Here is a 16214-nt window from a genome sequence, read left to right on the forward strand (position 1 = left end):
CAGGTACTGGCAGGGCTGGGTGGTAGTGTGGGTCTGCTGGTTCTGTAGGGACAGCGGGTGGGCCTGATGGTGCAGGTGGAGGTGTGGATGGTGGGGCTGCTCATGCAGCAGCACCAAGGAGCTCTGTGGTGGCTCATCAGATGAGGCTGTGGAGCCCACCTCGCTGCTCATCTCGCTGGTACTGATCTCACTGCTGATTTCACTGCAGGAGGAAGGCGGCACAGGGAGGGAGCCATCTGAGGGCCGCTCCTTGATGGCAGAGGACGATGGGGGATAGGGGCCCAAGCCGGGGCTAGGAGGTGGGTGAGGAGGCTCAGAGCAGCAGCAGGAGCAGCAGTCTTCACTCACACTGAGCTGGACCACAACAGCGCAGAGGCTATCTGTGCAGCCGTAGCCCTGCGCCAGCGTGCACAGCTTCTTAGCAGCAGCCAGGGCATCGGGGACGTTCCGAACAGCCTCCACAGCCTCGGTGGCAGACACGGCATCCCACAGGCCTCGGCTACCCAGAATGAAGAACTCATCCTGTGGGGTGAGAGTGACTGTCTGCACGTATGGACAAGGGATGACGGATGGGTAGAGAAAGGAGTAGCCCATAATTCGTGTAGAATCTGTCACGCCATTCACCTTGTTGTCCTGTGGAATAGAGCATAAACATCAATACAGTGTTCGCGCAGTGCACATCTAAAGTTACATTTACATTACTGTACTCCACATTGATTAAAATGTACTTGGGATGCTTTCGGGGATCTCTACCTCAGTGATGATGGCCCTGTGCTGCCTGACCCTGCGGTATTCCTCCTCAAGCCCCACATTTTGAAGCAGTGACAGTGACAATGGCTTTCCATCGCGGCACAGGATGGCCTGGCACTTGCCCACATTAGCAGCTGTGAGGGTGAAGCAGCCACCGGGATCGGTGGGGTCATGGCGAATGTGACACAGAGCCGCTGAGCCACCCAGTTTCTGCCCAGCAGTTCCCAGTTTTCTATGGTGGCAAAGAAAGAGGGGGCAGGAGTAAATATTTAAAATTTCTAGTCTCAATCAATAATTTCTGCAGATTATAGTTTGTGCTAGCGACTAAAACTCTGCTGCAACGTATTATGAAAGACTGGTAACAGAAGAGGACGGCTGATAGAAATGCCTGTTGTCATGCACCTTTGCATGACGAGGAAGGTGTTGGTCATGTAGTCCTCTTCGCTCTTGGTCTTGTGTAGTTCTTCCGCCAACACGTCATTCATTGTGCACTGCAACAAGTAGGGCACCTCCACATTCCGGTCCCCGTCAAACACACCGTACAGGGCCTCAAGACTCCCGCAGAAACGGTTTACTGAGAGAGCTGCAACACACAGTCTAGACAAGAAAAGGCCATAACGTCATTCAGGCGTGTGCTCAGTGAGGAAACAATGAGGGCTTCAAAACTCCTCTGTTCTCCATATATTGATCACTTTACTCCACTCGCTTATAACCATGGAAACAATACCTCCTATGATTCCTTTGACTGTACAGCAGAACCTCAGACGTGCCTATTCAACTTCTCACTTATATGAAAATATGGATACAACATGTGCAATTGCTTGAATCTCTTTTTTAGCGTTGACCTGGCAATTTAGCCCATATAAAGATGTTTTGGCGTGTTAAGTTTACATGATACATATTTTCAATAAGCACTACTTCAATATTTCCTTGGTTTGAGTCATCTGACTTTCTCTGCATTCTCAAGAGGGCTGGATTAGTGATGCTTCGCTGGCTGAGTGTGATGGTGGTTGTTTTTTCTCATTGACTGAATTGAACTCACTTATTCTTGACGCCCGAGGCCTCTGTGTAACCATGACTCCACACAGCAGGCCCGCCAGATGCCTCATTCGACGAAAAGGTTGGAGGCGGATCAATACGGAAGCAGCGGATATTACTGAAAAACAACAAAACATGAAATACATGACATTCACTGTAACGATACATGAGCTTCTGAAAGTATTCTACTCAGGATATCTATATGGTGGTTTCTATCATAAAAAGGTTAGATTAGGTTAAATAAAAGTATTTTTGGGGGAAACTGGACCATTAGAAAAGCAAGTACTATAATAGAAAACCCCCCAAAAAACAGTATCTACACAACAATAACATTTATACACACTGGCAGAGCAAATATTAAGCATGAAAAAATGTATAAAATACAAGTGCAAACTATATAGACACATTGTCAGAACTACATGCAGAATTGCACTGTAACTAAAGTCAAAAAGACCTACAGAGAAAAACAATGACATACTTGAGCTGCTCGAGGGTCTTGTGGTCCAGGTTGAGACGAGGGTTTCCAGTCAGGTCCAGCTCCTGAAGCTTGGGAGGCAGATTCTCTGGTAGCGTGATCTCACTCAGCTCATTACAGCTCAGATCTACACACTGACAACAGAGGACAAGACACTCACGCATATGCAAGTACAGTACGAGCTTTGGGGCTCATACATACACTGTACATAAAGACCTGCAGAGATGTTATTACATAATACTACTGTCTTACTTTCATCTCCATCAGCTGCATGACCTCAGGGAAGACCTCGATGGCGTTGGAGTGGGCGATGAGTGTGTGCATTCGCCGGCAATTCATGATGGTTGTGGGCACAGTCTTGAGCATGTTTCCGCTCAGGTCCACCTCCTCCAGCTCCTCCAACTTGGCCATTTTACTGAAGAATGAGGGGAAAGTATTGGGTGAGTTAAGTACATAAAATGATGATTTGCATCCCAAATGTGCAGATTTGCTGCCTAATTCATTCTTTAAATCATTGTAAATTTAATCCATTGAGGTTGTGGACTCTTGGACAATTTTTTAAAACTATTTTATAGTCTAAATCAGAGATCTTCAACAGGGGGTCCACAGAGGGGCCACCAAATTATTGGTCAAGTTTTTTTCAAAAATCAAAATGTCCTAACATGAATCCAACATATTATTAGCAAATATAAATCTGCCTATTTGTGATAGGCTTACTGGCCTATGGGTAAGATAGCCATCCACAGATACAGTTCATCCTAAGGATTCACTGTGCCACATGTATGTTTAACATCAAAACATGAACAAAATGGAATGAATCAGAGAAGCGAAAGAAAAGTTGTGTCCTGTTCTCTTTATTTATTTATTTTATACTGTACAACCAGTAAAACATGTTCTGTTCTGTAGACATGGTCCTTATTTATTTATTTATTTATTTATTAATGTTGTACCAGTCCAATATGACTGTCAGTTGAAATAAACCATGTGTTGTATTTGTTATGAATCTATTTTGATGCGTTTTCCCATAACTTTTGGAATTTTACATATGTTTAAAAATATCGAAATTAATATTCATATCGCAATATTCATAATAGACATCACAATATCACATTTTGTCAATATCGTGCAACCCTAAGTATGTATGAGGTAATTTAGAAACAATGTCACTATTACATTTTAACTGTATAGTATATTAGTATCGGCCTCCAAAATCCAGTATCGGTTGAGTTAAATATGCAACAGATGAATCAATAATGAAAATAACCGTTAGTTCCAGGTCTAATGTAAGACACAGGCGAGGCTAAAGGGAAGAGCAAATGGCAAAGTGCATGTAAGTTCTTTACCTTGCCGGGAAGGTCTGGAGATGGTTGTAGGCCATGTGCAGAACACGAAGGTGTGTATGGCCCGTTAGCAGGGGTACACACTTATCTGTCAGCCGGTTATTGGTCAGGTAGAGTTCCTGCAGGATGCTGTTGCTCTCCTCTGATAAGCTGGATGGCGGCAGGTGCTCCAGCTTGTTGGCAGACGCATTTAAGCTTCGTAAGCTGAAAGTAAAAATTAAAGTACAGACTCATTTTTGTGCTCTTTCAGACAAGGACATAAAACATAGCGCTGAGTCACTTTAATAACACACTTCTACATGGATACTTACTTCTATGACCCCCCATTAAAACCTCTCCCCTCTACCATCCGTGTCCTGGTTGGATGTTTTTTATTTGCCTGTCATCCTTGCCCTTGGATATCTTGTCCTCGATTAAAATCCTTTGCATAATTTCTGTCCTTCATCTTTATATACCTGCATTTTTTTCCCCTACACTTCATCTTCTTATGAGATGTCGGGTGCATTAGCTGATAAAAAACAAATCACTTCCAGCTTATAATTAATGCTACCTGTCAGATTTGAGGAACAGGTTGCTGGGCAGCTCCACCAGTTGATTGTGCTGTATGTCCAAAACCTCCAGCAGAGGGCGCTCCACTCTTTCAGGCAGCTTCTGCAACTGGTTATGTCCTGCGCTCAGCTTCCTCAGACTGTTGCTGCATAACAACCTGCGACATAAAGGATATACAGATTGGGTCAGTACTACAACATTAAGCATAAACATTTAGACTCGGACAGACAGACAGACAGACAGATAGACAGACAGACAGACAGATAGATTACCAGTTATAAGTTTGGACATGTTTCTCATTCATGGGAAACGTGTGTCCAAACTTTTGACTGATACTGTAGATATATGTATAGATAGATGTATAGATAGATAGATAGATAGATAGATGGTAACGTGGTGTGAGCGACTAGACTGTAACTGAAGTAGGCTGAAACAGTCATAGAAATGAGGATAGTGCACTAGGAGAATGAAGGTGAGGATAAGGATGTGAAAAAGGAAAATAGCAGCGCCTCTAGTGGCGCCCGCAGCTGAAATTCATCATCCTGACACTTATTGGGTCAAAAATAAATCTGCAGACAATGAGGGGACCAGAGGAAGAGAGAGAAGCAGAGGGAGGAAGGTTGGCAGAGGCAATAGGAGAAAGAGAGAAGTTGAGGAAGCAAGCTGCATCTGACCTTCTAAAAGGCTATATAAAGAGGAAGAGAATGGACGGAGGCTGCAGAGGTTACAGGCTATCTGCGTGATTTATGAGGCTCTATGGGGGTTAGATGACTGGCCGGCAAAGGGCAGGGAGAGTAACGCAGCACTGTACTCCATTTACAGGCTAACGGACACATTTGCTGAGAGAGAGACTCACCGCGCCGGGAGCTCAGTGATGAGGTTGTGGCTCATGTCCAAAACTTCCAGTTTCTTAGCTTCACACAGCCAGTCTGGCAACGACTCCATATGGTTCCTACAGGAGGAGAGGGGGTGATGATGATGATAAATTCATGTAAAGCGAGACACCTTACATGGAATATAATGTACTGGGATACTGCATGTGTTTTAATTCCCTCTAGAAAAAACGTCAGTTCTGGTTAAAAATTGGCTTTTTATCTCTCCATATTTTAGAATATTTCAGATTCACTTCATCAAGTATTTGAAGTCTCAGCTGTTTAGTATTCGGTTGTGTTTCAGGAAAACAAATGCAATAATTACTCTTAAAAAAATTATGTATGAATAATTTCAGATAAATTCAGCACTTCAAATAGTAGAGTACTCTTTCCATGCCTTTCTTATTGACCATAAGGAGCCTACAGTATCTTTCCCATAACAACCAATAGTCATGTGAAAGGTCAGGGCTGACACAGTTAAAGAGTGACAGCCCTCTAAGATCTTAAAGCTAATTTTCTCACTTACACGGCAACACAACCGTTACTGCTCTTCAATACCATTCACAATTAGAGCTGTAGTCCTTTGTGTGTGTGTGTGTGTGTGTGTGTGTGTTAGGGCTGGGCAATATATCGATATTGTATCGATATGAGGCTAGATATCTTCTTAAATTGTGGATATCGTACTATCCTGATATGACACGAGTGGCGTCTTTTCCTGGTTTTAAAGGCTGCATTACAGTAGAGCGATGTCATTTTCCGAACACACCAGACTGTTCTAGCTGTTCTATTATTTGCTTTTACCCACATAGTTATTATATCAACATAACTCTCGTTGTGTGCATATTTTGTGAAATTACCAATTGTCAACCCTACAATATCGCCACAATATCGATATCAAGGTATTTGGGCAAAAATATCGGGATATTTGATTTTCTCCATATCGCCCAGCTCTAGTGTGTGTGTGTGTGTACTTCTGGGATTTTTCTCACCTCGAGATGTCCATGTAAGTAAGATTGGAGGGCACAGGACTAACATCCAGTTGCCGTAGCTCTGTAGGGAGAAATCCAAACACATTAACCTCCAGCAAGGACAGACTATCACAAAAGCAGGTAGATGGAGCATTTGGGATGGGGGTGGGGTGATGACAAGTTAGAAAGGGATGATGGAGAGAGACAATGAGACAGCAGCATTGATAAGAAAAATGAATGCATGTAGAGAGAGGAGCATGGGGTGAAATACGGTTATATAGGAAGAGAAAGCACTGACATCTGCGAGGTGATATATGAGCTATTTTGATTTCCGTTAAGACGTGGTGGTGATGTGAGAGGAAGGGGGGATCTGTTTTTTCTAACCACACATGATGTTCTGCGTGTCAAACCCACCGTTGTTGGAGGCGTAGATGCCTTTGAGCAAGCAACCCTTAGACTTGAGGCTGACGATGTGGTTCCTCTCGCAGTGAAGCACCTCCAGCCTGGGGAAGACCGAGGCGTCCAGGTCCGTCAGCCTGTTATCCCTCACATCCAGCTGGGTCACGTGCCTCAGCAGGTCAGGCTCATCTGGCACCATGCTGGAGATCTTATTCAACCTGACAGAGGGAGCAGGGAGGAGGCAAAGGTTCAGCGCCAATGGGATCAGGTTGAACTGCACAGGCTGTGGCCTTTCTTACAAGGCAGGGAACATGCCTCAGGTGATGGTTGATATATTGTGCAGCAGCTCCTTGACTTCTGTTTAGTACTCAGTTCTTCTGTGTACAACACTGATGGAAGTGTTTTTTTCATTGTGTGTGTGTGTGTGTGTGTGTGAATTTGTTGCACACCTGTTCTGTCACCTAGTGATGATAGCTAACAATGTTCAAGCATTCAATTATTAGAAATAATGTATGGCAAAACTGATAGACATAAAATACATAAATCTAATATTCTGATCCATAAACAATTACCCAACATTTTTTTTTTCTGTGTCCAGCATAAAGCAACAGCCAATCACACAATGGCCCAGTTTGTCTTGATTGACAGGCATTGTCAGGTTTTGTGATGAAAAGAGGCATTATAAGTTAAAACTTGAATAAAAAAAAAAAAATGCTGTTGGGAAATAAAATGTTAATGTGAAAGAAGCAAGATAAAATAACATTTCATAATACTGAGCTGAGTTTGTAAAATTGGATTATTGCACAATTTCACGGTTACATGTTTTGTCTATATTTTTAATTTTCTTGACTAGACACATTTTCCAGAAATAAATCAACAGAAACAAACAGCAGCAGCACTCATCATCCTCATCAGAGATACCAAGTAATCTTTGCCCAAACAGGAATGCTGGAAAACGTATTTACTGACCTTGTCTAAGCAAAGTCAGATGGAGTGAAGTATTAACTGGAAAATAGTGCAAGTCACTCAAGCTCTGTGCTTTTGTAAACAATGGGAAGACACCTGATGGAGCCACTAAAGGCAAATGATTTCCTGATTCCGTGCTGTCTGCTCATGCTTTGGCTTGTTTTTGTTTCCATCATTAGTGGGACAACATGTATCAGTGAGTACATTGCTCTGGAAAACGCATGACTGAGGAAGTGATGCTTGTTCTTGAGAAAGTTGTCAAAAGTTTATTCGTAAAACCCCTAACATAATCTCCAAATAATGATTCCTTTAAAAAAAAAAAGTTTTGTAATAATCTGCCTAAATTGCCGTACCTTAAATCGATGTGTTTGACACGGAGCAGTCGGAAATTCTGCAGGGTGAGTGTTTCTAGGTTGTTTCCAGCCATGCACAGCTTCTCCATGGAGGCTAACTGCTCCAGCACCTGTGGCACATGGTTGAACTGGTTGAAGGAAAGGCCTAAGTAACTTAGCCTCTGGAGGGAACCCAGCTCATTGGGCAACTCATCGAGACTGTTACCATCCAATAGGAACGTCTGCAAACTGAGAGAGGAACACAAGATTAGAAGATTGATCTCAGTCATGAAAGAGGTGATAGGCAGAACGGCAATTTAACGAAGAATTTTATTTAATTGCACAGATGGTGGATTTTAGGAACAATGAGGTTGTGCCACAATTTCAGTATTCATAATCAGTACACTTCATTTCCAGCAGATGGCAGTACTGGCCACTTCAGGAATTTACAGGCATACCCTCGTCATTCCTGCAGATTAACTTCTCATCGAGCCCTGCTTCAACCCACATACCTGTATGTTAAATTTCGAATGAGATTTGAGTTTAAAGCACTATCCATGAGTCAGTACTGACCCAGCTACTAAATGTCTACCATAGTCTATGTATTCCCTTTTGTCATGGTGGGGTAAATTTGCCCTAATAATGTAGTAATTATCAAGTTTAAGAGCCTAAGTTAATTAATTTGAAATATTTGTACATGTTTTCTGTCACTCCTTTAAATAGTGAGTTAAAGGGCTTTTCCACAGGCAAAGGGACTGATAATGAAGCACAACAACAACTTCAAATGTTCTGAGCATTCCCAAGGGAAGAAACTGGTTTTCAGCCAGCGAAATCTGATTGGCTCCATGCTCTTGAAAATGTCACCATTGCAATAAAAAAATGTCATTTTTTTTTTTTAGGGACAGAGTAACAATGTCACAAAGTAAACCTAATATAATGTCTCAGCCACCAGAACCAATTGACATAATCTATTTCAGAAATGTAATTCAGTGGTCCATCAATTAGAAGTCAACATTTTACTGGCAATAGAGAAATGTGAGATGAAATTGTCGAAGAAAAGCGAGGGTGTGCACCACAATGCAAAGGGAGATAGTCAAAGCTGGATTATCCACAGCAGATTGGCTCAATAACAAGCTGGACAAACCTTTCAAATGGCAGAGAGTATATGAGAAATGTTTAAACAGCTGAGTAATAAGACAGGACTAGAATGAATTGACTTGCACAGACTAGCAATTAATCAGTCCATGGGACAGGCCATGACGGAGGGAAAATGTCACGGGCACGCACCACAGATGATCTGTGAAAGTTTTGTTGTTGTTTGCTCACATGTTGAAACTGGCAAAGTACACCATGGTGGTTGTTATGCCATGTACTTGTTGCTAGGTAACTCCCACATTTGGTTATGTGGTTGGTTTGTGAAAAGGTTTACTGATTTTCCACCTAGCCCTGAGGTGGCATCAATGCAAGCAAGCACTGGCCCCAGAATGGGATGGTCATCAACATCACAAGCCAATAGTAGGGAGAGGAGAGGTAAACACCAATAACAGAATCAATAGAAGAAGAATCTACAAAGGAAGAACAACTATGTGTATTTAGATGAGGGCTGCAATATGCCTGAACTTTAGATTCAGTTATATTTAGCCTCTGAGTTTAGCAAAGATTTCAATCTTGCAGCATAAATACCATTAACATCAGGTCTGTATTCTCAATGACTTCCTTCTGTTCCTTACTTGTTCATGGCACCCACAGAGCTGGGGACACAGGTCAGGTAGTTACAGCTGAGGTTGACCTCCGTCAGCATGGGGATGTCACAGATGGCCAGGGGGAACTGACCAAGGTGGTTGTTAGACAGGTTGAGGCTCCGCAGACGCGAAAATCTGAAAAATAGCGGATAAAAGTATTAACAACAAATTGGAAAAAGGAAGAGAAGAGAAGAGGGGAAGAGAAGAGGAAAATAGAAGAGGGGAAGAGGAGTGATTGGAGATGTACAGTAGTTTTATCTTGTCAACATGAATATTGCAAGAGAGTGGAAGATATTCATAAATATATCTTCATAAATATATTTATGAATATATTCATGGGAAATGTAGCAAAGTGTAGCTTACACAGAGTTTGTGTAAGTGAAAAACACACGGACAGATTCAACCCAGCCTTAACATTCACATTTGAATGTCGAGAAAATAATTGCAGCATTGGCGTCTGTGTTGTTCATTCAAACACCGGTGACCAGTGGCATTTGGCGTGGTGTCCTACGGCAGAGCGGTGACCTTCAGTGGGGCGGGGAAGCCAAGTGAACGGGGCGATGCGGGGGAAATGACTCTGTCCTTATTTATCCATCTACACACATGGGACCTGTTATCACCTATCATGTGAGAGCTGCTATGGCAAGCCGGAGATGGGCAGTGCGCCATACTAGCATTGTCGGCAGGAGCAGCTGCTTAAACTGGCACTACTTGATTTACCCCCCTTTACACACACACACACACAATCATGGTGATGGAGAAAAAGGCAGCCGAGACATCATGGCTATTGATTATGGTGGCCAAGTAATTCCAGCTGAGGGTGACTCCTGCAGGAAGTGGCTAGGGGGTGTGTGGGAAAATGTCATTCCACCATTAAATCAACCCCTGCAATGTGCTGAGTAACGCTCATACTGTGTCATGCTCTGTTATTCTGTCCTATCATGTTATTCTCTTTTCTCCTTACTCCTTTCCTAGTGTACTTAAAGCGGACGTCATTATTCCTTATATTGTCAATGGATAAACTGACTACAAGTTCTGTCGTAGTCATAACCCACAGAGAATTATCCCCCAAATATGCAATTCCCCTTAGCACTGGGAGTCCGTTTAGCCTCTTTTAACTCACTTTATTTGGTTTTCCACCCCTCATATTCCACTTTTATTAACCTTATCTCTGGCTGCTTTTTTCCTTTTAGCAAGAACGTTTTGATTAATCAACTGTGTACTACCTGCCCAGCACTAAATGTCAGAAAGACAAAGTTAGCGTCAAGCTGGTAAACATAATAAGATAAGATAAGCCTTTATTGATCCCCAGAGGGTAAATGTGGTTGTTGCAGCAGTACAAGGACAGCAACAGTACAGCTAAACAGAGAAAGTAAAATAAATAAATAATAACATGTATATAAAAAGAAAACTAAACAAAAAAGAAAAACAAAAACAAGAGCATTCGAAGACCGAGAGCTTTATAATATTAGTTATATTTGTCAAGGACAGAGGACAGAAACACGAAAGGGCTGCTTGGTGTAAATTAGCAACTGTCCTGCCGTTCACCATAACAACTTTATAAGGTGATGATGCGTCAATGCTGTGACCAAACAATCAGTTAATGCAGGTTTAAAGCCGCACCAAACAATATTTTTGTTAAATTATCATCCAACTTTGTAGTTCCCCTTCGCTCTGCAGAGCCTTTTAGGCTCTTTTAGCTCATTGTTTGGGTGTTCCAGCCTACAACTCCACTGTCATCAACCTCATTTCTAGCTGACTCCACTGTCACCAACCTCATTTCTAGCTGTTTTAACAAAAAAAAGCCAGATATATTTCCCAGGAGTTGGTGAAGAGCAATCAAGAGGTAAAGGGAGAGTGGATATGGTAGGTGAGCAGAAACCCACTCTAAATGAATGCTAATGTTGCTCCGTCTCTGCTGAAAGTGTAAATAATCAACTGCTCGCAAACATTTTCATCATATCAACTATATAGAGTGTTTTTAACTTTTTCTGCTACCCCCAAGCAGCTAAATACCGCCTTTCATCTCAAATCATCATCTTTCTGCCGCTTTTTTGTCCAACATTCCTGCCTCTCCCTTTCCTTCTCCATGACTTTTATGTCCTTCATAACTTGCTAAACTATCATACATATGTAAATAAACAGGCCATAGGTTCAATCATATGCATGGAGCGTCAGATAATTCCCCTCAGTGAGTGGTGACCTCTGTATCACAGAGGGATGCATGCTGGGAAGGCAGTCCCATGCCAGAGGAGAGAGCTAGTATCCCAGACAACTGATTATGCATATCTGACTGGCAAATCACCCACCAGTTAGTATTTGGCCAGAGAGAAAAGAAAGAGAAGGGGAAAGGCATGTGGCAGGTTCACACATTCCATCCCTCTTGGAAAAATACAAAGGCACTATGACCCCATGGTAGATGTCAGAGAAAGCCAGTGTTTATACGGACACAAAAACAGACTCTCACACAACTGCCCACACCAAAACACATACACCCACATTCATGGAGACTGCACACATAGTAACATTGTTGCTGACTCCAGCTCTTTTGACTTCAGTCTCTCAGGGGCAAAGCGAGTACTCAGTAGCTCTGCTACATGTTTCTGTTAAAACAGCTCTATTTTGAGCTAACTATTCATCTCTTTCTCATTACTGACCTCTTTTCTGTCATGCTGGGTCAAATGCGGATGAGCCTACTTAAGTTTGGCAAAGATAAATGGATGTTATCTCGCTTGACCAGCAGGGGAGCTGTGCATCACTCACCCAGATTTAAAAACACCAGTCTTTATTCCGAGGATTAAAAAAGAAGAAGATGATAACATCCTGACCATTCACTACTACAAATTCTCTCTCAGGAAGGCACACAAGCATGCCCGATTATACATGCACAGCAACACACACACAAATACACATTCCTATCCTTGCAGTCATCTTAAAAAAAGAAGAAAAAAAAGAATGCCATACTGTATCAAGACTTTGTATGCACTGACCCCAAATATGTAGCCTGCAGCCACTTTTTTGTTGTTGCAAAAAAGCAAGCAACTCTCTCTTCCTCTCACACATACAGGCACTGCATTCTGCAACCATCGCTAACACATACCCAAGCACACAATTCACTCGTATGATAAAAATGTTCTGGCAATAATCTTCACAAAGAAAGCTGTGACAGGCGTGCACATGTACCACTGTGTACATGAATGTAAATATATGCATGCTCACTCTCACTCTCTCACTCTCTCACTCTCTCACACACACACACACACACACACACACACACACACACACACACACACACACACACACACACACACACACACACACACACACACACACACACACACACACACACACACACACACACACACACACACACACACACACACGTCTTGGCTGTGGGCTTTAATCTGGGACCATGATAAGCATGCAGCAGATGGTGCCCACAGAGAGTGAGAGTAAGGGAGGCCAGGCACATTAAAAGCTTCCCTGCAGACTCATCTACCCTTCTGGGCTCTGGGCTCGTTTGGCCTAGCCTGGTAAAGCACAGCCCTGGCTAGCCTCCTTGGCCCATGCGTGCCAGTGGCCCCGGTCCTAGACTGCTCAGGTCGATGGCTTGCAAATTGCAGGCGAAAGCTAAAGCTGTCCAAACCAGCCAGTCATGACCTGCTGTGTCCAGTGAAACCTCACTGTGTCAGTGTCTCCTCTCTGCCCTCCTTGTACAACAGCCCAGCCAACTCCTGCTGTGGACAAATTATGCTGAGCTTCGCTAAACCAGTCTCATCTTGCCCAAACCAGCCCATCCAAACCACCCTGAACTGTCTCCTCGACCGGTTACAGGGTCGTCCTCTCCTTCCTTATCTTCCACTTCTTCCTGCCCTCCTATTAGTTTAGCCTCAGGTGAGTTTACTGTACATTTATGATGGCATTGTACCTCTGCAGCTGCTGCAGACGCTGGTCTGCAGGCAGGAAGTTGTGTTTGAGGTTGAGGTGGGTGAGGTCGTGGCTGTAGAAGAGGTTGGGAGGAAGTTGCTCGAGGCTGCAGCAGGACAGATCTACAGAGTTGATCCTCTGGGACACCATCTAGAGGAGCGGGTTAAAAAGATGGAAAGTGGAGAGGTAACAGAGAGAAAGAGAAACGTGGAGTTAAACAGGATTATCACTACGAGAAGACTTAAAGACTATATAGAAGACTTAACTGGTTTGCCTTATCTTGTTTTCTCTTTCCTTTCCATCCTATAGCCTACATCTCTCTTTGTGTCCATCCCCCTCTCTCTTGTCATAGTCCTTTCTAGACCAGCATAGCTCCCAGTATTCCCGCTTGTTGTACTGCAACACGCAACAATGAACCCTCATTATTTACTTTCGGTACTTTTATTTATGTGTTTTATACACACGCTTACCCACAAACATACTAAATAATTTATTTGCGAGCTCTGTGCACTTTCACAGCCTCACAATCATGCTCAGATTTACACCCATGTATTCAATTAATTTGTAGTACGCACACACAAACATGCATGTGCAAACACACGGCCACCTTTGTCAATTACGGTGACAACATTTGCATTCGCTCACACACAAACAAGGGGGTTAAATTCACAGAGGTGTGTGTGTGTGTGTGTGTGTGTGTGTGTGTGTGTGAGTGTGTGTGTGTGTTTGTGTGTGTGTAGCTTTCTGCTAAGTGGTCAAATGTCATTCAATGGCCAATCTTCTTAGGATTAGAGAGTCAGGAGAATTCAAGGGAAAGTCCAAAAGGTTAGTGACCTGATATCCTACATTACATCATCGTGTAATCTAGTTAACTGCAGGTGCACAGAGCAGTTAACCTATGATCATTTGTTAGTCAAATTTACACAAAACTCAAGCTGCCATCTAAAATGAAATGACTAAACGTCCACCTTGTCTTGAAGGAGAAAATCTACACCCTGTGAACTCAAGCTTTTCAGAGCGGAGTTAGCTAGAGGCTCAGCAGTCGTCAACGGGGCACGTGCTGCTTCTATCCAGGCTTCTATTCTGAGTGGCCCTCTGGGTGCTAGTGACATGCATGTCCCTGTTAATATTTAGAAAAGAGGTTTTCTGGCTGTGGCCTACTTGAGTTCAAATGAGAGAAAATAGAGAGAGAGCCATGATTGGTGTTTATATGTGTGAGTGCACCCAGAGACACTTAACTTATACTACAGATCGGACAGCAATGAAATATGTGTAGTTTTGAATCACACTCGCAGCTCATACGGGCAAGCGGGATCGTGGTGGGTGCAGTGCCATATTTTCATACTTCGACTCGCAGTCACGCATGTTCTGATACACAATGCAGCTGACCCGTAAGTAGCGCCTGGGAGCATATGCTTATGTTCTCCTTTCCTTTCTCTAACTCTCATGCACATGCACACACAGTACCTTGGCAGCGTGTCTGTGCCAGCGCAGGTGCTCCGTGAAGCTGTCAAAGCTGACGTAGTAGGTTTGACTCTGAGGCCCCGCTGAGCTGAAGGCCAAACAGTGATTGTGCTTCTTCACCTCCTCCACCTGCAGCACAACACACACACACACACACACACACACACACACACACACACACACACACACACACACACACACACACACACACACACACACACACACACACACACACACACACACACACACACACACACACACACAAGTGACATTACAGTCTGAAATACTGACATCTCTGACCCCCCTGTGAATATAAATGATAAACCCCATGCCTAAAAAGTTAAGTGTCACACAATAAAAGGAAGCAGAGAGGAAAAACTGATACATGGAGGTCTCAATACATTAGTTCTTATTTGAAACAGCTTCTGTTGAAGGAATGAATGAATGAATAATTAATAATTTGCTCATTATTATGTCATGCATACAATAAAATATGCCCAGCCCACACGGGCTAACAAGACACCATTACTTAGGACAATATTATATATTAAATTTAAACAACCACTCCAATTGGTCATCATCCATGCACCAGAACATTTCAGGATTTTGGACAGACATTTCATGTAAGGTCGGTGTTCTTAACTCATCATAATACGGACAATACAAAAGAAAATGTGATTCGTTCTCAACTTCTCCTAGTTCACATAGTTCGCACAACCTTTTATCTCCTTGGATGTTTTTGAATCTACCTACTTGAAGGAAATAATAATATGCTTATAAATATATAAAATATAAATATATGCTTAATGGCTGCGGGGTAGACAACTTCAGCCAACCAGAAGCAGACCTGACAATATATAGGGCACGCATGATCATATAACATCTGTGCGTGACGAGCAGGAATAAATGTATGTGAAATTGCTTTTTAACTACGCAGTCACACACTCAAATACATGGACACGGTGAATGAATGGCTGACTAGTTACGGGGCTTGAATAGAATACTGGCACGCATACAACAAACACTCAGCATACACAGGCACATGCAGAGGCAAGTGTATGGATGAATGGTTGGCTAGAGGTCATGTGCTGTGTGTGAAATGTTTAAAGACTGGGTGTGGCAAAGTATGGAGTGTCCTTTGTGGGTAGGCAGGTGGGTAGAAAGGGCTTTTCAGGAGAGTCCTTGGAGCTTATTTAGTGGCCATGGAGATAAACAGATCCATAAAGCAATAAACGGATAAAGGTCATTTTTGGGGAGGCACTTTTTAAAAAAGTAGAGAGAAATAAGGCTACTTGAATGCTATAATGATCCATTACACTGAACATTATAGCATTAAGACTCTAAGATTAGAAATGGGCAAAAACATCCTCGCAGAATACTGAAAACATTTTG

General features: G+C 42.9%; 1 protein-coding gene across 1 annotated transcript in view; it reads right to left on the reverse strand.

Moving 5' to 3' along the window:
- phlpp1 (PH domain and leucine rich repeat protein phosphatase 1) overlaps positions 1–16214 on the reverse strand; it is a 48547-nt gene that overhangs the window by 1703 nt on the left and 30630 nt on the right. Inside the window, exons 3-17 of the mRNA XM_039814976.1 lie at positions 14826–14951; positions 13360–13508; positions 9420–9566; positions 7711–7938; positions 6407–6609; positions 6014–6074; positions 5009–5104; positions 4154–4309; positions 3607–3807; positions 2516–2678; positions 2267–2397; positions 1793–1906; positions 1153–1347; positions 754–982; positions 1–633 (exon numbers count right to left, since the gene is read on the reverse strand). The exon at positions 1–633 is cut by the window's left edge and continues 1703 nt beyond it. Of these exons, the coding sequence (XP_039670910.1) occupies positions 1–633; positions 754–982; positions 1153–1347; positions 1793–1906; positions 2267–2397; positions 2516–2678; positions 3607–3807; positions 4154–4309; positions 5009–5104; positions 6014–6074; positions 6407–6609; positions 7711–7938; positions 9420–9566; positions 13360–13508; positions 14826–14951 (2832 nt within the window). The remainder of the gene's footprint in view (positions 634–753; positions 983–1152; positions 1348–1792; positions 1907–2266; positions 2398–2515; positions 2679–3606; positions 3808–4153; positions 4310–5008; positions 5105–6013; positions 6075–6406; positions 6610–7710; positions 7939–9419; positions 9567–13359; positions 13509–14825; positions 14952–16214) is intronic.

Source organism: Perca fluviatilis, chromosome 11 (assembly GCF_010015445.1).
Source record: "Perca fluviatilis chromosome 11, GENO_Pfluv_1.0, whole genome shotgun sequence".
Lineage (NCBI taxonomy): Eukaryota > Metazoa > Chordata > Actinopteri > Perciformes > Percidae > Perca > Perca fluviatilis.